The 23,530-nt window shown below is 46.0% G+C and overlaps 1 protein-coding gene across 3 annotated transcripts in view; it reads right to left on the reverse strand.

Moving 5' to 3' along the window:
- FARP1 (FERM, ARH/RhoGEF and pleckstrin domain protein 1) overlaps nucleotides 1-23,530 on the reverse strand; it is a 230,619-nt gene that overhangs the window by 80,126 nt on the left and 126,963 nt on the right. For all 3 annotated transcript variants that reach the window (XM_054701688.1, XM_054701686.1, XM_054701687.1), the window contains exon 3: nucleotides 1,071-1,175. In XM_054701688.1, coding sequence (XP_054557663.1) covers nucleotides 1,071-1,175 — 105 coding nt within the window. The remainder of the gene's footprint in view (nucleotides 1-1,070; nucleotides 1,176-23,530) is intronic.

Genomic DNA, 23,530 nt, shown 5'->3' on the forward strand with positions numbered 1-23,530 from the left:
ACTCCATGAAAGAACAAACTGAATTGCAGTCAGGGAACTTGCAGCCTAAAGCGTGGTGAAGAAGACAGTCACTGTTCACTGTGCTTTAAATGTTGCGTTCGAATGAGTGAAACCTTTAAAAAACTGTCCACTTAAAAAGGCTGAGCCCCTTCATAAGGAATGGTTCTGAAAACTGACACACTTGGTCCTAAGTGCAAACATGATCTAGAATGTACCAGCATGTTCACTGCAGCATTATTTGCAGTGGCAAAAGATCCAGAAGCACCCAAGGAGCCCACCTTCCCAATGGAGGTTACAGATAGTGGCATACCCTTGCAGCAGGGCAGCATGAGCTGTGGGAGAGAAGTGGATTCTACAAGCAGAAAAAGAAAGGTCTCCGGGATGCATTTATCGGGGGACCGGGGGCGTAGGACACTGATTCTTGTTTCCTTGCCTTCCTGTTTTTCCAGCACATGTGTTTGCACATACGTGTATGCAGCCTTTTATCACAAAGCTGGTGATGGTGGCTCCTGGAGGGAGAGGTGGGGGGGAAGGTGCAGGAGTCTCCATGCACATTCTGCTTGAATGTGTACCTGAAATGCACCTGTTACTTTCATTCTTTTTTTAAGATTAATTAATTAATCTTAATTAATTAATTAATTAATTAATACAAGCACTGGGTATAGTCAGAAGCGCGGGAGGGTGAGAGAATTCACCAGAGCCAGAGCCAGGAGCAGAGCAGGCAGACTGATGAAGTACACTGCTGAGGGGAGCAGCGGGCGGCAGGAGAGGTCTGCGCGCCATGTGGGACCCTCCTCTGGTGGCCGGGGAGCAGCCGGGGATCGAACCAGCACCGCAGAGGCTGCGGGCAGCTTCGCAACCCAGCGCTCAACCGCTGCACCACCGGGGAGGCCCTGCACCTGTTACTTTCAAAAACAGGTAGGGGTACCCCTTTTCTTAGCTTTTGGTACCTTTTCTTAACTTTCCTTTTTCCCCTTAACTTAACCTTCTCCCCTTTTCTTGGGAGAAGGACTCCCTTCTTCCAAGTCCAACAGAGGATCAAATGGCAACATTAATTTGCGGTCACCTACCGTGATCTTCTTGTGGTCAGGAAACTCGAGGCCAAAATAGTCCCCCTCCACGAGGTTGAGGTGGTTGCAAACCGCATCCAGCAACACTTTTCCTGGAGCTCTTTGCTGGGAACAGAAAGAGCAGAAGTTACACCCTCTGGGACAGGCAGCAAAGGCGATAGACACCCCAGTACGCCTCTTCATTCCCGCCTCCGGAGACTTCCAGGCATTGCCGCCCATGACCCACACCCGCGGCCGAGACCACCAGCCCCCGGCGTGCCTCTGGGCCTTATGCTGTTCTCACACTCGGCTGATAATCTCGGTCACTTCTCCCCACGGCTGGCCCTGGAAGAACCCACCTCCATTTTAAAATAATAGACTTTAATTGCTAGAACAATTTTTAAATGGTCCATAGCAAGTTTACTTCTCCCTTGTACACTGCAGGTGGACTACAAATCGGTACAGCCATTAGGGATTGCGAGGTGGAGAGTTCTCAAAAAACTGAAAGTAGAAATGAAAGACGATCTATTTATCTCACTTGTGGGTATTTATCCAACATGGGCCCTGGGTCCATGTTCTCACTCCTGGCTTCAAAGGGCTTTGAGAATAACTACAGCCCTTGTCTCTGTCCAGGAAATCTGCAGCCATTAATAAGAACATCATAAAAGTAGGTCAGGGGATAAGGAGAGTGGAAGAATTCCTACATCATCAGATGCTTTAAAGAGAAGATCACACTCCAGTTTCACTATCCTTTCTCACAATTCTCCGCATTTCCTTCTTGTTACAAACGAACCACCAATTATCTGACCAGCTGGCAGGCACTCACGTTTCCCTGGAATTCCTGGAGCAAAGTGAATTTGATAACTTCAACTAGATTTACAGAATCTGGGAAGTGAGACTTTACAAACCAAGGCTGGGAGTCTAAACAAGTAAAAAATCAACATACAGTGGATGTCTCAACGGACATGCTGGAATTCGGCTCAGCACCACATGGAATGCAGGAGAGGCACAGTCAGCACGGGAACTGGCCGAGATGTTTGCCAAGGCCCTGAACACATTTGGTAATAAAAGATGCTGGACTGTAATACATACATGCTCTAAAGCTGGTGTCAATTCTTACATTCCATAAATTTTATTATTCTGTACAAACCCTTTATACAAAATGACTAGTCTATGATGCCAAATTCTTATCTACAGAGAATTCAATGGAGAGTTTGAAGGATATGACAGGCCCTGTAATCCATCCACGAAATAGATGCCTATAAAGCATTGCATGAGTTCCCCTGGGAATGCTGGTTACAATCGGGGCATAAGGAGAGCCAGCACATAGTATCGCTACATGGTATTTACGACAATCTAAACGTCACCTCGCAGCCACTCCACGGCCATTTCATGGATAAATGGCACCGTCGCAGGCTCGGCAGAGACTCAGCATCCAATGTGAACAGGGAGCTATAACCCACAGAGCTTCCAGGCAGTGGCACCAATGGTCAGGGATCCTATGACCTTTCTTTAGGGGCTGGTGTAGAACTTTCTGGATGAAGCAATGCACCAAGGGCTAAAGGCTGTTCTAGAGAACACATCCCAGAGATGGTAGGCACGAAGAGTTTTGTCCTCAAACTTAAAGAAAAATGAACCCTCCCTTCTATCCTGCAGCAGATTTATGTGCTACATCCACCTGCAACCTCATGTCTGCACTGGTCTCCAACGAATTTTTTGAACTTCACACTAAAAGGGGCTTCCCTGGTGGCACAAAGGGTTAAGACGCAGCACTCTGAAGCTATCCACATCCACTGTAGCACGAGTTTGATCCTCGGCCAGGGAGGTGACCCACATGGCTCAGAAGACCTCTCCTGTCTCCCTGCTGCTCCCCTCAGCAGTGTATTTCAGTAGATCTGCCTGTTTTGTTCCCCGCTCTGTCTCTGGTGAATCCTCTCTCCCCCTGCACCTCTGGCCCATACCCCAGTTCGTGTATGCATAACTTAAAAAAAAAGTAATTGTTTAAAATCCTATCACCCACTAGCACACGCACAGCACAGCAGTGATGCATGCATGACACTCTGTGAACGTATTTAAGGCCACCGAACTGTAATTTAGACATGGCAAATGCTATGCTGTGTATATCCAACCACAAAGAAGAAAACGCAAAACAAAAAGACAAAGTCAGCCAGGATGGAGTTCACGGCTATGAATGGCTGGAGAGGGTTACTCACAATAGAATCTGTTTAAACTCTTTTTAAGAAGAAGAAAAGAAAGCAGCTTTTTGTTTTTTACATGAGATCACAGAAAAAAAATCGAGGGGTAGAACCCAGGTCAAGTGAAGCGTTCCCAGGAACCCCCCACCCAGGTATCGAGTGTGAGCACAGAATGTTTGCTACCATTTCTCAGCACAAAGAGCTCTTTTCCCTGTCTGCTGGAGGGGGAAAAGGCATAAAATGAAAATCACAGAAATAACCAGAAACGGGCCTCCCCGGTGGTGCAGCGGTTGAGCACTGGGTTGCGAAGCTGCCCGCAGCCTCTGTGGCGCCAGTTCGATCCCCGGCTGCTCCCCGGCCACCGGAGGAGGTCCCACACGGCACGCAGACCTCTCCTGCCGCCCGCTGCTCCCCTCAGCAGTGTACTTCGGTCCTTCTGCCTGCTCTGCTCCCCGCTCTGGCTCTGGTGAATTATCTCACACTCCCGCACTTCTGACTGTACCCAGTGCTTGTATAAATAAATAAATAAATCTTTAAAAAAAAAGAAAAAGAAAAAGAAAAGAAATAACCAGAAACACACTCGAGGCAGATAGAAGGACAGAAGCTAAAAACCCACCGAACCCTGATGGCTAAAAACCTTCTGTTAATAAGTCAATAAAGCCTGAATGGAGGAAAAGGTGTTCACAGCACAGGTGCAGCTCGCAGGGCACAAGGACCCCGAAGTGAGTTCATGGGTAAAAGCATTTTCTCAAAGAGTAACTTACTATAAGATACACCTTTCTCCCCGACACACACAAGTGCACACACTTTATATGTGAAACTGCACAAAGCACATCCAAGGAAGGAAAGCCAAGTTGCATGGTCATCTTTTGAAAACCCGTATAGGTTAGCAATGGCTTGTAAGAAAGCTCTATCACAAGCGAATTTTTCTAACCATTCTCCTTCAGTCTCTAAGAAACAGTGACTCTGCCAGTCTTGATTAAAATCTTCTGGAAGTGCACTCCTTACAGAAGAGAAACCTAGTTGTAATCATGGGTTTTATTCTGAAGAACAAATCAGTGATTAGTGAAATTACACAATCAAATTTTTAGCAGTCTTTTCTAATTGGCTACTCTTAACCAGGCTCCTGAAGGCATTTGAATTTTACTTAGACACACAAAAGAGCTGGTTGATTTCAGACTGTGGGCCTTAAGTTTTTTCTCCATTGTGAAATGGTTTTTCATGAAATCCTATAAAATTAAATTTTAGGAGGAGGTTTACATTCTTAGGGAATGTCTGGCAACTAAGTGTGGGATTATAAATAGTAGGAACATTCACAGAGAGCTTTAAGCCACCAAAGCTTGTGAATCAAAGTTCTTTAGTTTATTGTGCTTTAAAATGTCTGTGCCTTCAGGTCATTTCTATTACATCAAGTTTTATGCAGGAGTATTTTCTTTCTCCCCCCAAAGAATAAAGACACAATTCTTTCTGTAGGGTGCGGTCTAGTCTCCTCCAGCTTCTCCCCACCTCCTCAGGGGGTGCGAACGAATAATCATATACTTGTTACCAGCTAAGGCTCCGCCTTTCTGAAATAATCCGGGAGACAGCGATCTATAAAGATAACTTTGACCAGGTACACAAAATTTGCATCTGCTGAGATTTCAGAGAGCGGTTTCATTTTTTTCTGTTTTGGGATTACCGTCACCATGACAACCTGGGCATGCTCTTACCCAGCAGAAGGGGCTGGATTCTCTCCAAGGCTTTCTTGCCTACCATTCATAGCTATTAAAATATCACTCAAAATTTTATCACCCAGGAACCCTCAACATGTTGAGCTTAGGGCATTAGGACCTTGCAGGTTTCTTCAGAAACACTGGCAACTTGTGTGCAGGAGGGGAGACGTAGCAGTAACTAGCAGGCTTCAGGAGCCATGCGCTGGGTAAGAGGAATACAAATCGTGTGGCAAGTGCCTCTGAGTTGTGGGTGCAGACAATCAGCTAAACTAGCATGTATGGTTAAGTCATATGTTAGAGAGATGAAGGGGCGGGATCAGAGAGAAGAGAGGGAAGGAGAGAGAGACAAAGAAGGGACAGGAGGGAGGTAGAAACAAAATGGGAGGGACAAGCAGAGGGAAAGAGACAGCGGAGGCAATGAGGGAGGGCGAGAGGGGGAGGGAGGAGAAGAGCAGGAAGAGAGCCGTGCGCTCCCCCCTGCAGGACCCTAAACCTGTCCATCAGGGCTGCACCCTTATAACCTCGTTTGACTTTTAATTTCTTCCTGGCTCCAAACAGAGCCCAGCTGGGGTTGAGAGCGTCAACACATGAATCTTGAGGGGACACAATTCTGTCTCAGCACATGGAGTTGCACAAGCACTAGAGATCTTATCACCTGCCCCCAGGCTCAGTGTGGGAAGGCCTGGAAAGTAGAATGGCCAGGGCTAGCCTGGGACTCGGGGCGGTAGTGGCTGCGCTTTGGGGATGGGGACATGTTAACCGTGGAGTGAATGGGGGGGCACGGATTGACATGGAGAAGGAGGTGCCTAATTTCCTTAGACATTTTAGCACAAATGACTCCCAGACTAGGCTGAAGATGAACGATGAAAAGAATGCCTGCGGTAGCCAGAGAGGGCAGACTGCAGACACGCCGCTCCTCTCCACCCAGAAACCCCACTTAAAAAAAAAAGGAGTAACAGAAGGATACGTGGAATCAATTCATAGAAAACAGAAAATAAAAGAAATGAGAGGAAACAGCAGGTGAGAGATACCCCTTAAATTCTAGAAGATGGCAGAGGGGGGAAGCTGAAATCTAATTACAGAGGAGGGGAGAGAGCCAGCCACAGGAAGCAGCCAAATTTCACAGAATTCCCCCCAAAGATCAGATGTGTGATGAGGCCGGCTAGCGTAAGAAACACAGAGAAGCACTGTCACTGTAACCTCACATAGCTGAGTTTATAAAAAAGAAAAACCCACAGAAGGTTATAGTAAGAAATATGTGGATAATAAGAGCTTTCAGAAATAAAAAATAGTACGGCAGAATGAAAATGAAAATTTCACTGGAAGAGTTTAAAGTGAGAGCCGTCCTCGAAGCTGAAGTTAAGGGAGGGGAGGATGGCGTGCGGGAGATGGGGGGCAGGAGGCTCAGCTCAGGCCTACGGCCCAACACAGGCCATGTGGTTTCCAGGCAGAAAGGCCCAAGAGGAAAGGAAATTATGTAAGAATGATATAAGGAAATAGTCCAAAACCGGAGAGTCTGACTTTCCAGAATGAAAAGGGCTGGTGGGAGACTAGCTCACAGAATCTGAGCACAGTCCCTTTCAGGAAAAGTTATGGGGCCCAAGAAACAATAAGAAGACTCTAAAATCTTATGAGAGCGAAAGGTAAAGGCCAATGAATCCAAGGGGCAGAGGACTTGCTGACACAAGCCAGAGGCAGAACAGAGTCCCTGCCATTTTCCCTTCGTGGGACATCAGCAGCGTGGTCAGTGTGAGCTGCTGGGAAATCAACACAACACCAGTGCTGTGGGGAGGCCACCCCGATTGCAAAAGGTCCATGATTTGGGGACATCAACCACCCAACTGAGCTAATGCCCGGGACACTGCAGGCTGGAAGACAACGGACTTGCCAAGGCCACTCTTGCCGCAGAGAATCTGCTCCATCAGGCCTTCATCTCTACTTTCCTGCTCATCCCTTTCAAGATCTACACCTGTCATCTGATGACCCAAGTAGGTCTAGAAAAGCTGCAGATGAAACGTGGGGAAGGGGCCGATGCTCGGAGATGCCATACATCACTCGGGGCACAACGCTGGGAAGCACAGCAGGTAAGTATGATACAGTTAGTGCGACCCCTGCAGGAGGGGTGTGGCCCCTGGAAGCTGACCAGGCGCCTTCACTGCCAAGGGCAGGATCCTTGGTTGACAAAGAAAAGGAAGAGCAGAAATGTGAGAGCAGTTTCTCCACAGGCTCCCCAGCCGGGCGGTAGGATTATTAAGACTACAAGCTGAAGCTCCCCGCCTTCCCGCAGCCCTTCTGTCTTCCGCCCACGGCAGGGTGGCCCGGTCGCCTCAGCTTCCTTTTGGTGAATGACTGAACCAGCTCAGAGTGGTGGGCAGCGAATGGCTTAGCACATCCACTCTCCACCTAGAACATTACTCTTCGTCATCGTCAGTGCAGGTGATGGTGACCACGACGAAGACCAAGACAAGGTGGGGAAATGACTTAAAAGCCCACATTAAACTGAGTGGTGGCCGTCTCAGCACACAGTGGGACCACTGCTGCTGAGAAATGGCACGCAGAGTAAAGCAACTACCACTTTAAAATAAAAATGTGGGGACCCAGAACCAGGCTTTCACAGGGGAGGAGGCAGCTGAATGTTCAGCCCTTGGCCCACAACACCAGGATTCTTCCTTTCGCTGTGGCACCAAGGGTGGCCCCGCCGTCTGTGAGGACACACTGCACCCCTTGTTCCCCTCGGCACTGAGCCCCAGGCTTCAGAACACTCACTAAACACACTTCAGATTGGGTTTCAGAGTCCCTGACTCCAGGCCTGCAGGAGAATGAGCCCTTTCAGCAACCTCACTGTAACTTAGCTGCGCTATAACCACGGTGTCATTAACACAGAGCGGCCTTCTTCCTGCCCCCAAGACTGCGTGTGTACATGTGAATGTGCGTTTGTGCAGGCCGTGGGGGATTTCTATTGCTTTCTTGCAAACCTGTAAGGCATAAGCAACAGGAGAAACTGTTTATGGAAATTCAGTTCTTCATAAAGCTGGGTTTGTCCGTTCTGAATTTGAGCAATTCATTGTCTTTTGATCACTTTTAGAAGTAGTGGACTGAAAAATTCCAAAATTTACTAAAATAAAAATGTTGCTTGACATATTGGAACTTAAAATACCCATTAGGCAAGGAAGAAAAGATCCCACAAATAATGAATAAGGCGAGTGTGAAGCAGGTTAAGTCCACCCCAGGGAAGATCACACCCTTTCCAGTAATAGGAAAAGGCTTGCATTTTGCTGGTGTCTATTTAGCTTGGCACGTTCTCCCTGGGCTCAGTAGTCTGGTTAAGCCTCAAAAGTGCATTCAGGCTGCTGTGCCTGACTTTTCTGAAATTACACCTGATATCATACACTTGGCCTCCAAAGTTATTATCCCAAAGGGAGGTAGAAAGTAGATATTTTATTGAATTTCGCCTAACATTTGAACAGAAAGGTGAAGACTTCATAAAACAAAGTCACCCAGTAACCTAAATGATCCCTGGTCTCATCATCTGTTCATGTGCAGACAAAGTCCTACCTTGTTTTTAAAACACATTCTTCCCCCCTAAGCACCAACCTCCAACGCTCTTGGAGAACCTCCAAGAATATTACATGACAGAAAAATTATTCTTAATGTTTATACTTTCGACAGAAAACATGTCTAATGTTTTTCTATTAGTCTGTATGGAGAATGGGAACATTTTCTCAATCCTTAACAGGAATTTTTAAATTATTTTTTATGCATAGATTTTAAGATTAAAAACACGTAAATCAGGTGAAAGTGTGAAAACGTAGTATTTAGGACCCTTTAGAAAGTCTTGGCCCTGGAGTCCCCAGAAAGCACCCCCCCATACACATTTTTTTAAAATGTACTTTTCACTTTAATAATCGTTACCAGTGCACATGACTGGGGGTGGGCTCCAGATTCGGGTTTGTGTATCTGCAAGGAGGTCCGAGTTCTAGCTATAGAGTTAGCACTTCTTTCCCTTTGAAACTCTGGACAGCTCAAATGAATGTAAATACACAGGCTCCAGGTGTAAGGGAAAGAAATGTGCAAATCGTATACAACGAAAGCACAAGCAACATATCCAACAGAGTAACCACCAAGGGCCGGGGTGGGGTTGGGGCTGGGAAGTCACCATTTAATGGGCTTGGATTCAGTGTCGGAAGATGAAGATGGATGAATCCGTGGAGGCAAGGGTTGCACAGCCTGTGAATGTACTTACTGTCACTGAACTGGGCACTTAAAAATAGTGAAGACAACGAATTTTATGTTACATATATTTTACTACAATAAAAATATGAGAAAATATATGCAAAAGGGCCTCCCTGATGGCCTTGGGTTAAGGGGTTAAGTCTGAGCACTGCTATGGCGGCTCATCACTACAGCCTGAGTTCAATCCCCAGCCAGGGAGCTAAACCACATATGGCGCAGCAGACCTCTCCTGTTTTGCCTACTGCTACCCTTAGCAGTGTATTTCAGAAGATCTGAAATACACTGCTCCCCACTCTGTCTGCTCCCCACTCTGTCTCTCGTGAATCCTCTCAGCCCCACCCCCACCTCTGGCCTATACCCCAGCTCTTCTATACAAAAATAAATAAAATCTTTAAAAAAATAAAATAAAATGCAATTAAAATAAAAAGAAAATATATGCAAAAATGCTGATGATCTACTGAGGAGACTGGTAAATTTATGTGGATGGACGGCTAAGAAAAAGTCAAGCACTATAGAAAGTATTTTCATTATAAAGAAATACAGAGGAAAACCTAACTTTTGTGCCATTTCCAATGGGTATGGATATTACTATTAGGTATAAAAAATATGTGAAATTCTACTTGGAAACAGCAGAGTCAGGGAAGGCTGGAGTTCTAAGCATTCTGATGTGACTTTGATGCCTGGCTTGTCATTTATCAGCTGTGTGGCCCAGGAAAGTTATGTGGTCTGCCTGGCATTGGTTTTTCCATCTAAACAATGGGATAATGACACCTCCCTTCAAAGGTGGATCTGGGAATAAAATGAGACAATACATATAAAGTACCAAGCACCAGGCAAGAATTTAGCTGGTAATCAATAAATCATAGTTAACCAGTCTGCTTCATTTTTGGCTGAAACATTTTCCAAGTTACCTCCAACTTTACGTAGTTATTCAATCTCCTTCAGCATTTTTAAGGCTTGCTACACTTTCACCACTACAAAATAAAACCTATACTTTCCCTTAGGTTCCAGTGTCTTCTGATGAGGGATTGGAAAATGAGATAATAGATATAAGAAGAAGGAAGGAGAAAAACAAAGTCTGTGATTTACTAGAAAAACCACTAAAAAGCAAACAAATTATATGAGTTCATTACTGATGAGAGTCCCTTCCTGCCCACAACTTGCTAGAATAAGACAAAATAAAGAATAAGCACCTAGATCCTAGAGTTAGGAAACGAGACTCATAAATAGGTATATGACAAAAGCACTGCAAGAAAGCACGTCCAAAGATACTGAATATCTACCGGAAGTACTGAAAGAGCAAACAAATACACATTTGTCCCTTAACTGCAGTATTAGACAACAAGCTCCTTGGGTGTTAATAAACCACAGTGCTGACAAACTGGATCATTCTGCATGGTTTATATTACAGATTTTTTAAGTTCTTACAAACTTAATAAAAAGGAACACAGATCAAGAGTTAGGATTTAATTAAGGTGTGAATTCTAGTACAGCACTGAAAATCAGGTTCACTTGGAAACTTAAAATCATTCACATCCTTGGACAACACATACAAGGGACACCTCAGGCCCTTGGATGAAGAGTTTGGAAAAGTTCTCCCCCAGGACTCTGATTCACACACACACACACACACACACACACACACACACACACGCTCACTCACTCACATATACGCGCACACATGTTCATGGCTCTCAAGAGCTTGAAAACCAGTTTTCATGACATTCTTTTTTATTTTACCAGTTGAATTCACTTGAAATTTTTTTCATGACCATTTCCTTGTATTTCTCTGCAGCATATGACATCTACCCATAGAATCACCATCTGACTTGCCACATCATTTCCAAATAGCTTTCAAGTCAGCTCTGTCAGAAAGAGTCATCTACTGTTTTCTGATGTGCCTCTTTTCTGTTCAAAACTCAGAGTAAATCCTAACCTTGGAAATCAGGGCCCCAGGCCACCTGCCACACCCAGCTAAGCTGGTAGCTGACTTCTCTGCCTCTTAGTGCCTGGGCTCCAGCTCAATGGCCTCACTGAGCTGGATTTACCAGGCATACACTGCCTCAGGACCGTTGTACTGGCTGCTTCCTCTGCCTGGAAGGCACTGTCCCTGGAAATCTTCATGGATAATTCCCTCACCTTCAAATCTTTGCACAAATGTCAGCTTCTATGAAAACAAAGTGTTGTTCTCTCCTCTTTAAAGGCACCATTAGTTAAACTGCTGCCTCTCACTGATGTGGGAGAGAAGACTTGGGAATGAATTTGCTGAAAATAAGTGGGGACCAATTTGGCGAAAGATGGAACTGGAGGAAGGGAAGGTGGGGTTAGTGGGTACAGAATTTTGTTTTGGGGCTTCCCAGTGGTGCAAGGGGTTAAGACGCAACCTAAGAAGCTAACCGCAGCCTCTGCAGCACAAGTTCGATGCCCGGCCAGGGAGCGACCCACATGGCATAGAAGACCTCTCCTGTCTCGCCCGCCGCTCCCCTCAGCAGTGTATTTCAGTCGATCTGCCTGTTCTGTTCCCCACTCTGTCTCTGGTGAATCCTCTCACACAAACCCCCCACCCTGACACCTCTGGCCTATACCCCAGTTCTTGTATGCATAGATAAATAAATCTTAAAAAAAAAAAAAGAAATTCAGTTTTGCAAGATGGAAAAGTTCTGGCTGAATGCTCATAACAATGTGAACACTCTTAACACTACTGAGCTGTACACATAAAAATGAGTAAGAAGATTAAATTTTGTGTGTGTGTTTTAACCATAATTTTAAAAAAAGAAAGAAAAGCAAGTAAGGAAGACTCAATGTCCAAGTCTGGATACAGGGCCTTTTCCTTGATGACTCTCTGGGCCAGGCTGCTGTAGTAATTGCAAGAACAGAAACCTACAGCAGAGATTTCAGACTCTGGGGATGTGCACATGAAGTGTTCTTCTGGGTGCATGTATTCATTACCGAGCACAGCGAACATTCCAGATTTTATGTCTAATTTTCATTCATTTTCCAAAGCAGCCCTCTATTGACAGATTGCCCAATGGAAAAATTTCAAAAGCATTTATTGTATCGTTAACAGCTCCATTTTTAACTCAATGTACTACCCAGCCTATCAGGCAATCTAGGAAGCTCAGTGATAAGACAAGTTTTGTTTTTTCTGCAGAAATGCCCTGTGACTGTTTCAGGCTCTGAGGAACAGGGGGGCTTTCACACCAGGGTGGTTTCACTATTTCTATTTTCAAACATGAGACTTAACTCTAACCAGCTCACAGCCTTAAACCAACTCCTGGAACCACAAATTCCTGCTGCATTGACAGCTCGCTAACAACCAAACTGGAAAAACCACAAAATGCTAAGATAAACATTAAACATCTCCAGAAATGACAGGAATGTATGTGCCAGAAGGTGCACCCATGCCTTTGACACACATGTGTCACTCTGAATTATGGAACCCCATTTTGCATTCACAGGGATGAGACAGGATTAGCAAGATGGACAGGATTAGCATTTCTCCCGGACTTCAACTTGTAACCCTCCACCCAGAAAGCACCACTGGGTCAGCAATGAAGAATCTGGTATGGTGCAGGCAAAACCCTACTTCAAATTGTTCAGACCCACCTGAATTTAATCAGCAAGTTCCTGACACAGACAGGAAATCACGCTACTTTACCTGCTTCAGGGTGCTTTTCTCCCCCAAATTCCAGCTATTGGTTCTTCTCCCTCTTTAGTTTCTAGCTTTTTTCTTATTCATGGGTAGACTCAGGGTTAGAGGAGTTTTTGGTGTTTGTTTGTTTGCTTTTTTTAAAAGATTTATTTATTTATTTATGCAAGAACCGGGGTACAGGCCAGAGGCACGGGAGGGTGAGAGGATTCACCAGAGACAGAGTGGGGAACAGAACAGGCAGACTGACGAAACACACTGCTGAGGGGAGCAGTGGGCAAGACAGCAGAGGTCTGCTGTGCCATGTGGGACCCTCGCCGGCCGGCCGGGATTAAACCGGCGCTGCAGAGGCTGATGACAGCTTGACAGCGCTGCGCTCAACCGCCTGCACTACCAGGGGAGGCCCTAGAGGAGCTTTTTTATGAAGAAAATGTACAACTCTAAAACATACGGTGAGAACGGCATATGCCAACAACTGCTTAACACGTGTGAAGAAGCATGTGTAGAAAGCGGGACCCTCACACTGCTGCTGGGAATGCACACTGGTGCAGCCCTTTTGGAAACCGGGGTGGCCCTTCCTTGAAAAACTAAAACTAGAACTGCCCTATGATCTGGCAATCCCACTTCTGGACCTCTGTCCAAAGAAAACAAACCCATCATCTTGAAGAACAGTAAGCACCACATGTTGACCACATTATTTACATCAGCAAAGAGCTGGAAGCAGCCTCAGCGCCCACTGGTAGCTGACTGGATAAAGGAGATCTTCATCCATGGTGCGGGCAAAGGTCCAGCCACACCATGGAATACTGCTCAGCCATGGAAAAGACAAAATGCTGCTATATGCAGCAAATTGGAAGGTACTCCAGGGGATTATGTGAAGCAAAATTAGAAAGGTAAAGACAAATATTGGATGATTTCACCTACATGCGCACAATATAAGGAAATAAAGGCAACAGATGGACAAAACAAACATCTAGTGGACATCTATGACCCCACTGAGGTTATCAGAAGGGGGAGCAGGGGGCAAGAGTGGAGGGGGTATGACAGAAGACAGTGGGTATTCTGATTTTTTTGTCTTGTTTCTCTGTTTTCTTTTATATATCATATCATATCATATCATACATCCTATCATATATATAATATACAAAGATACACACACAGTAGGGTATTCCCTAAACTGATAAGCTCACAGGTGCCACTGGCCTCTGAGAGTCTGTGATCCAGTGGGGAACTGGAAAACCACTTTGGAACGGTGTGGGTTAAGCAGCTTAGAAGGAATAAAACAGGGCTGCGGATTAATGCAATCTACGTGCATGTGCGGGTTTGTGTGCATGCACCCACAAACTATTTGCACAACAAAGTTTCCACAGGGCCTACAGATCTCTATCTCCAGTAAAGATGTGTTCTGTAGGACACAGCTGGCTTCCTCCGCTGTTGGCACTGGCTGCTGTGCAGGCAGAGGGGGTGTGGGCTCTTCATGCAGGACCCAGCTCGTTCCACACATGTCCCCTCCCCCATAAGATGGCACCATCACTATTTAAAAGACATTTGGCTCGAGTGGCCACTTTTGGCAAAAAAATTCCACCAAAGCTTGAGGTTGCTGAGATGCCACAAAAAGTGAAAGAACTGAAAGCACATCATATTAAAGAGACATCTGAAAAAAAACCCCAAAGATTAGGAGGATTAGCTAAAAAGGAGAGCAAAGGAGGACAAGGCCTACAGTTTGGGATTTCCCATAAACTAGATCAAATTTTGGCCTCGAGGGACAGGAAAGAAGACTATCAAATGAATTGTTTTTATGAAAAGAATAAATCCCTTCAACTTTTTCATAGTTTAGAAAAAAATGTACTGAGGTTAATCACGGTCATTTTGGTCAACGTGACAAGAAGTCACTTGAAGTTTCCAGTATCCTGAGCTCCCCACAGCGTTTCAGTAGAGAGCTACACACCTACACACCACGCAGTCAACATAATGTAACTAACTCTGTATTAAGCAGGTTAGATGTCATTCTTTAAAAGTATGGTATCTCACAAAACACACTCTGTGGTTCTTCTTGTATGAGGTACAAGCATAGTCAAACTCAAAGAAATATAAAGAAGGGTCGTGGCAGAGGGTTGAGGGCAGTGGGGGATGGAGAGCTGCTATTTAATAGGCACAGAATTTCACTTTTGCAAGATGAAAAAGCCCTGCAGATTGATTATACAATAGTGGGAACATACTTAACATGTACTTTAGAATAGGTTATATGTTGCATATACTTTACCACAATTTAAAAAAATAAAGCATATTACTGTTTTGAGGAAGACAGACTATATCAAATACTGGTGCTGACATGGAGCAACTGGAACCACTGGGAGAGTAAGCTGGTGCCACACTACTTGGAAAACTGCTGGGCAGTATCTAAACTGCACGTAGAATCTGATCCAGCAATTCCACACACATATTGCAGAAACCGGAATCTGTAGTCACTGATGACAGGTTAGAAACACTCCAAATGTCCATCATCAGAATGAATGAACAAATTGTGGTGTCCCTTGCAGTGAAGAGAACAAATCCAGATACATGTCACTTAACAGCAGGGATGTATTTTGAGAGATGCTTCCTTAGACAATTTTGCTGGTGTGTGAGTCACAGAGGGTACTTACACAAACTAAGGGCACAGCCTACCACATGGTGTAGCCCATCCACACAGCCTCTTGGGACCACCATCATCTATGAGGCCCATGACCGACGGAACTGACACGTGACCAGGTGCTATTACGAGAGTAACCCCCTGGACAGATTCCTCACACCATGCCAAATAATTCACACGAGGCCTCCCTGGTGGTGCAGGCAGTTGAGTGCAGCGCTGTGAAGCTGTCTACAGCCTCTGCATTGCTGGTTCGATCCCTACCAGCTGCGGAGATACACACATGGCGGGGCAGACCTCTCCTGACTCGCCCACTGCTCCCCTCAGCAGTGTATTTTGTCAGTCTGTCTGTTCTGTTCCCCTCTCTGTCTCTGGTGAATCCTCTCTCCCTCCTGCACATCTGGCCTGTACCCCAGTTCTTGTATAAATAAATAAATGTTTAAAAAAAAAGAATTCACACGAAAGATCACACATTATTTGATTCCATTTATCATGGGGCCATCTGCAAGGTGATCTTTGGTATTTAATACCAGGTCCCTTTTGGGGAAGGAGAATGGCCAAGAGGCCATTCTAAGGAGAATGACCAGAGGGACCTCTGGGGGAGTTAGATATCTTTTATTACTTGATCTGGGAAGTGGCCAGAGTGTGTATCATTATGACTAGGCCATGTTTCTGTCTGTGTATCATGCTAACTTACTGCTTAAGTTCATAATTGCTCTAACTCTATACTCCTACAATTCGACAAATATCTAAGTCCTGGGTTATTACATTACTGCAATGTAGGGAGCTGTTTTACGTTGGCTGCACAGTTCTTACAAACTTCCTGGAAATCGATAAGATGCTGATTTTCGCCTTACACGTTCTCCTAAAGCAGTCAACGCTCCCTCCTGCTTCTTTTCCTTCCCTTAACTGTTGGGTCTGGGAGAAGGAGGATGATCATCTAGGCAGGTAATGTCCTGTGGGTTTTTGTCAAAATCATTCCCAGGACCGGATAAAAATGAGAATGGAGAGCTCATCCTATGCCACACTACAGGAATTCTATTTCCTGTTCATGCTGCGTGGAATAGAGGAGCCATGCAAAGTGGATAAAGGGTAGAAGAACCACCCGCCAAGCACTAATCTTCCACAGAAATTTCCTGGCATGCAAAAATGGTAAAAACCATACTCCAAGGATTTCTGGTACAAACAAAACATACACAACTGGCATATCTGCCATGACATGCAGAAGGAAACCTCATCACCTAAGCAGGCTTCAAGATGGCATTGGTTAATTACTCCATGCCAATAATTGCTACTCTGTGCAAACAATTATTCATTTATTTCGCATAGCTTTCTTACAAGGTATTTAGCAATCAGGCTGGGAAATCATTTTTTCTCTGATGGTTCCTAACACAGTATCCTGAATTGCTTTAACAGTATCTACTTAACATTCCCTATCCAATTTGGCTAAGAAACTTCAATTACTTTGTTCAGGTCTCAAAAAAGAGAGGAGTAGGCAGGCAAGAGCGAGAACTCTTCAATGCTTTCCGTAAGCATTAAGAAAGCAGTCAGAGAGGGGGCCACGGTCCAGGCTGAAGGACTGTGGGGGCCTCCGTGGGGGCTGGGAGGTGGTGACATGCATCTGAAGAGGCGTAAACCAATTCCCCTGAAGTATACACAGTGTTGTAAACCAATGTTACCTTAAAAAAAAAAATAAACACATGTTTGAAAAAAGTAACCAGGAATGGAGGCCATAGCTCAGTCCTTACTGGAGGGTGAGAAGCAGAAAACCAGGGTCCTACAGACCACGTAATGAGCTCTGGCTCCTTAGGGCCTGATGCTTCCAGGGGTCTCTAGTGCCCCAAAGTATAAAGGAAAGAAGTTTGGACAAGGAATGGTTAAGAAGGAACAGGCTGTCCAAGATGCTCAGACACAGGGGCCAGATTTGGTCAATACCTTTTGACCACAGAAAATGGAACAGCTAATTAATGCTTTGTTTTTTTTCTGGTGATGATGATGGTAAACTTTTTTTTTTCATTTGAAGACATTAGAAAAAGAGCTTTGTCCAGGGAACCTATCAACACACAGACTCTTTCCAGAAAATGTTCAATCACTATTCCATTAAATTCTTCAGGCCCAGTGACAGATGATGAATTTCAGCTTGGTAACCACTTGTAGACAGTTATAAATTAAATGTGAGAACTCTGAATACCAAGGTTACCCACTACAAAATAAATCTTATATAAGAGCAGCAAGAACTGTACTTTCCTTGTCCCTATTGCCAACACATACAAGCTGGATCAGATGTGCCAAGATTTCCTCATGAAAGTGGGCTCTCCTTCGTGAGCGGCGGGTGATAAAAAGTGAGTCACAATTTAAAACCGAAAGAAAATCCAGAGCCACCTGGAATTGAAAAAACATCTTCAAAAGCACTACACAAAAACTTTAATTTATAAATGAAATAAAGTGGAGGATGGTTTTCTCCCTTAGATCACAACCTGAAGAGCAAATTTAGGGAGTGATGGGAACATCTCAACCAAGGAATGCAACTGATTTCAGTGCAATTCTTTCTCTAGGCCTCAGTTCACTGTGATACAGAATGTAAATATTATATACACAAAGATGACTAAATTCTATTGTGGTTCTTGAGTATTTAATTGCTCTGAAGTTAATTTCCTTAGAGGCTTAACAAAAAGCTGATGCTTCTCAGAAAGACCAAATTATGGCGTTTTGCAAATATCCCTGGAATTATTCTAGAAAGGGAAGACCTCTACTCCCCCAAAGACTAAAGTTAACTGCAAACAGTATATAAGAATCTGAGTTTTTGTGTTATCCATATAGTAGTAAAAAAAACTAGACCTTTTTTTGTTTGAAGATGCATTTTCTAGTCTCTTTTAGAAGTTAAAAGTTAATAACCAAAGATATGCCAATTAAAAGGTAGCTGTCAAAAATTTTCCTTTAAAATGGAGCCATTCAGAAAGAGCAGACAAATAGATCAAAACAAGTATGCAGTATTTGCATGTGTTAGGAAATAGCTAGAAGAAAATTCAACAGGCATAAATTCAACATATTGATATTATAATTGTGGTCTCAAATGGGAAACAAAGATTTCTATCTTAAATAACCACCTCTTCAAAGCCAGCAGGAGACACAGCAGGAAAAGGAAACACCCTGTGAAGTTGTCATTTATTTACACACCATAAATAAAATCTAATGGCCTTTCTGATTCCACTACCTGGGCACACCTGCTTCCATTTACCCATGCAGATGGCAACAGCAAGTCCAAGACCTTGGTGTGCAATCTATGTGTGGCCACCATTGCCTGTTCCCAACCAGAAACCAAACCCCTGTCAAGGGAGCTCAATGAATATATTTATTGATCATCTTGCTGGCTGGAAGCAACAAATACCTTCTTTCATCGCAGATGACTGCGGTGCTGTTGCTGACACAGTATGTGTGAGTTGTGTAGGTGAGTGTGTGTTTCCACTTGGTTGCATCTGGTTCTCTTTTATTTCATTACATCTACTAATAAAATTAGAACTGGAAATAGCATAGTACTAGCAATCCCTCCATTGAGCCTGGATCCTGGGATAATTCACAAGCATCAGCCTCTACACAGAGCCTCCCACGATGCTCCTCCTCAAGGGTTTCCTCTGTGCCCAGTAATGGTCACTGAAGCTACATCCTGATCTGGGTCCCCTGGCATTCAGAGAATCCCACCGTCTGCCAAGGAGCACTGGCCACTGGGAAGGAAGACAGCACAGCCCTAGTGCTGTCGTCAAAGGGGGAGATAGCTCAGTCCTCACTCTTCAGCTGGCCTCTGAGTTGGGCTACTCAGACTGGCATCCAATCTGGGAACTGATGTCCAACAGGGAAGATCTGCACAGTAACAGTAATTTTCATAAAGTGTCTTACAGGTGTTGTCAGTTGTGTTCTGAGCCCTCTGCCAGGCACTTTGCAAACATTCATACTAGAAAGCAATGGAGGAAGAAAGGCGCAGGGGAGGTCACCCACCCAGGGGGATCTTGCCTCAAAAACAAATTTCCTTTCCAAATACATTTATGGAGTTGAAGCCTTCCGTTCTTAGTAATGAAGCCAACCATTCAAAACAGAGATTTCTTTTTAAATCTCTCTTGTTCTCTGGTATTAGATTTTCTTGATGTTTGGTTTTGTTGAAAATAAGAACCTATCTTCTCAGAGATGATGGTGGGACTAGGAGTGGACGCTAGAAGCTTCTCTGCAAGCATTGTGGCTGTGGGGCTTCCAGGTGCTGAGAACCAAGCAGATCGATTTCTGAGAGGAAGCCCTACACCTGCCCACAGAGATTCTGCTGCAAAAACCATAATTTGGGGAGTAGTTTTAGAATCAGTCTTGCAGGTTTTCTTTCCAGACTTACTACTCTACCAAGAACAGGTAGGGAGACTCTGATGGGAACACTGATTTGCTTTTTGATCAGATGCCTCCGGGCAGGAGTTGATTCTTCACTCAAGCCTGCTGATCACATAGGAGCAAATGTCAGGTAATTGTCCTCCAGTGACATCATCTCTGGCCACCAATGCAACTTAAGGGGACACAACCCATTGGCGATTCTCTAAATCGCCCAATAATCTAATCCTGGGGTCAAACTGTAAACACTGAAAGACCAGTCTTTGGGAACCAGCTTGTTGGTTACAGAACGTTGGCTGGGGAGAGGAAGTAGCCAGGACGGGGTGAATAGTAAGACTGGGGAGATCCCAAGAGGGACAGAAGTTGAGACTGTGCAAATGTGTGGTTGCTTGAAGGGGATCTCACATGTGGGGCACAAGCATTGTGGGCCCTGTGTTGGGGGTGGAGGCAGCACCTGGAACGTGGGGTGTGTCTCACTACAGCACAGGGTCTGCTCCCGAAGAGCTGTGTATTCCTGAGCACATTCTTCAACCTCCCTGTGCCTTCCTTTCCTCATCTGTATAATTGGGGATAAAGGCACTTAGCCAGCAGGGTCCTCAAAATTAAACAGGGGCTCATGACCCTATTTTTTAAAAAATTAGCCATCATCAGGACTCACAGAAGCTACTGGTGAGACCTTGTCCCTATGAGGCAGGATGAAGCCTGAGCAGGCCTCCCTGGGAAGGAATCCCCAGCAAAGCCTTACCATAATGAAACTGTTGCAAGACAGAAAGGTCCAGGGTCGCCTTGGAGGCCTGGACCCAGGATTAGTACCAAGGCCACCCAAGGGCAAAGAACAGCCCAGGGGCAGTGCGGAAAGGCTGGAGCTGCTAAGAAGTGGAAGCTCTTGCCTTAATCCCCAGAACAGAGTCAAATCTGTAAGAAGGAGCTGAGCTGGTGAGGGGGGCTGCATGCCCACCCACCCACCCCCACCCCTCCATGACAGGCTGTGGGCCCCAAGCAGGTGAAATGGAACTACTGTGTGTGCTGGCAGAGTTCACCTTTTCATAAGTCATCCACCCAAAGGGGAGCCTTTCCAAACTCACACAACTGTGCCGAACAGCCTCGCACTTTCCTGAGACCGGCTGACACACATGCTGAATGGGAGAACCCCACACCCGCACAGCCCGGGACTCCAGGAGAGCCACAGGCAGGAGAATCCAACGGAAACTGTCTTTCGTGACTCCCCCGCCTTCCGCAGCCCGTTACATAAGGTGGGGTTTATTTTTACAGTTGGAAAGCGTCCTTACTATCTGTAGGTGGGATAGACCCGAATCTGCTGAATATCTGAGACTATTTAAGATTGCTTAATGACATTAGATGCTGAAAGATGTAACGTTCTAAGAGCTATTCTATTTGAGGATAATAATTATGACTCAGCCTTGAAACAGAAACGGCTTGACATTTCTTAGTCCCCGGCTGCCCATCCGCTGAACCCAAAGCCGGAGGGCCGGCAGCGAATGGCCCCGAGGGCAGTGTGTCAAGGAGTAAGAATCACCTGCACGTCTCTGCTGCGCCCGAGCTGCATGGGGGCAGGGGCGGGGGGAGGTGTGTTCCCGCCTTGTACCAGTGCCTCTGCTCATCTTGGTCTTCCCCAGCACAGCCCGATTTTTCAAGAGCATGGAGTCCTTTTGTAGAAGGCTGCATGTTCTCCCTACACGCCTTCTGGAGTGGGAATGAGCACGCACAGGCAAGTCAGGTCCCGGAGTTCACAGGCTTAAATTCGGCAAGCACTTGGTCCTGAACAGCCATGTTGGTCCTGCGAATCTTCGCTGAGAACACTGCATCCTTAATGCGCACTCCCTCGTTACAGTGCAACCCTCTGAAAGGTGCAAAGGGGTCCGCAAAGGCACCCCAGAAGTGTCCTCCTCTCTTCCATCTGTCGATCTGCCCCGGGAGCCCCGTCTCAGCCTCTCTCTTCCCCCCACAGGGCCCTGGTTCCTTTCCAGGTTCTTGCTCCAAATCTGCAAACCATCTGCTGCCTCCAATCTGAGACTCCAGGAAAACAAAAAGTTTCTCTCGACAACACATAAACACAATATGTACCGAGGGTCCTAATCCTCTTCTCCCCTAGTCTGCGTGTTCCCCTTCCCCAGGGGCGGTCCAGCTCCCCCTCCAGAGGGCCGGGAGCCAGACTAGTCACGCTGGCCGGCTGCCTCTAAAATGCGGGCTGGGTGCAGGGGGCCCTGAAGTCTGAACCCCACTGTCCTTTGAGATGTTCTTGGAGCAAATACAATGCCACTGGCTCCATGGGCAGACCCTCTCCCTGCCTCCTTCCCCCCAAGGATCTCAGTCCCACACGACCCCATTACAAACATCAGCCATCAGCGCTTGGCAGGTAGCTTGGTAACCTGGCGAGGCCTCAGGACAAACAGGTGAAGGACGCGCCAAGAGGTGACCCCTTGTGCTAAATTCAGTCTTGGCTTAGACTACGCTGGCTTTCAAGGTATTTTTTTTTCTATGCACAGTCCGATTCTTGAACCCCGAGGGAGTGAGGAGAGCTGATTCCTACACAGTCAAACATCCCCGATAACTCGGAGTTGCCCCACGTGTCTGTGGATTCTGCACCCACAGATTCAACCAACCACAGCATGGGAGGCTGAACCCAGGCAAGTGGGTCTGAGCACAGACAAGCCACATGGTGTAGAGGTCAACTGCAGGCTCTTCTCTAAAAGCAAAATATTGTGGGAGCTGGGGCGGGGTTGTGGGGGGCACGTGGCACAAAGAGGAGCGAGAGGGAGGAGACTGGCTTCTCTTCTCCCTTCCTGCAGTGAGTGCTGGTCTTTCTTCTTGTTTCTTCCTGAAGGACACCTTCCCCTCTGGTTGCCAGAACAACACAGAATCACGCTGAAGGGCTAGTTAACAAAGCCAACCTTTCCATTGCGGTGGAAGAGGCTGTAGGGAGGAAATCAGGCCTACAGCCCCTAGTGTGAGAGACATGCGTATCAGCTTCCTGGAGCTGTCAAGAGAGTACCCTAAAGTGGGCTGCTTGGAACTGTCTTTTCTCACAGCTCAGGACACTAATGTCTGAAGTCCCGGTGCCGGAGGGTTTGGTTCCTACGGCCACTCTGAAGAAGCAGCTCCAGGCTTCTCTCCTGGCTCCGGGGCGGCGTGGGGGGCGGCCAGCGATCCTTGGCCTGCAGACACGTCACTTCCATCTCTGCCTCCCCTGGCTTCTCCGTGGATGTCTCGGTTTTCATTGTATCTGGGTTCCCCTGTGTGTCTCTTCCCTTCTTACAGGACACGAGTCATGCTAGATTAATGACTCTACTTCCACGTGACCTCAACTGAACTCACATCTGCAAAGACCCTTTATTTCAAACAGGGTTGCATTCGGATACCAGGGGCAAGGAGGACAGTGTGACTTTGGGGGTCAAGATTCAACCCCTAACAGCTAATCATCCTGAGCAGCCCATAAAAAGTTCACCCCTTCCTTCTCCTGCCAGTTTATCCAATTTACGTGGATAAACTGTGCTGACGTCTACAATGACAACGTCAATGTATCAGCCGGGCCGGCAGCCCTGGCTGAGAGCAGGCAGAGAGCGAGCAAGCACTGATGAGTCTCTGGGCAACCCGAGTCTCAAGGTCACCGGCTCTCAAGGTCACCAGCTCTCGGCTCTGCTCCCAGTCCAAATCTACTCTTGCCCTCAGGCAAGAAA

Source organism: Talpa occidentalis, unplaced genomic scaffold (assembly GCF_014898055.3).
Source record: "Talpa occidentalis isolate TD23 unplaced genomic scaffold, MPIMG_talOcc4v2.1 talOcc4.5, whole genome shotgun sequence".
Lineage (NCBI taxonomy): Eukaryota > Metazoa > Chordata > Mammalia > Eulipotyphla > Talpidae > Talpa > Talpa occidentalis.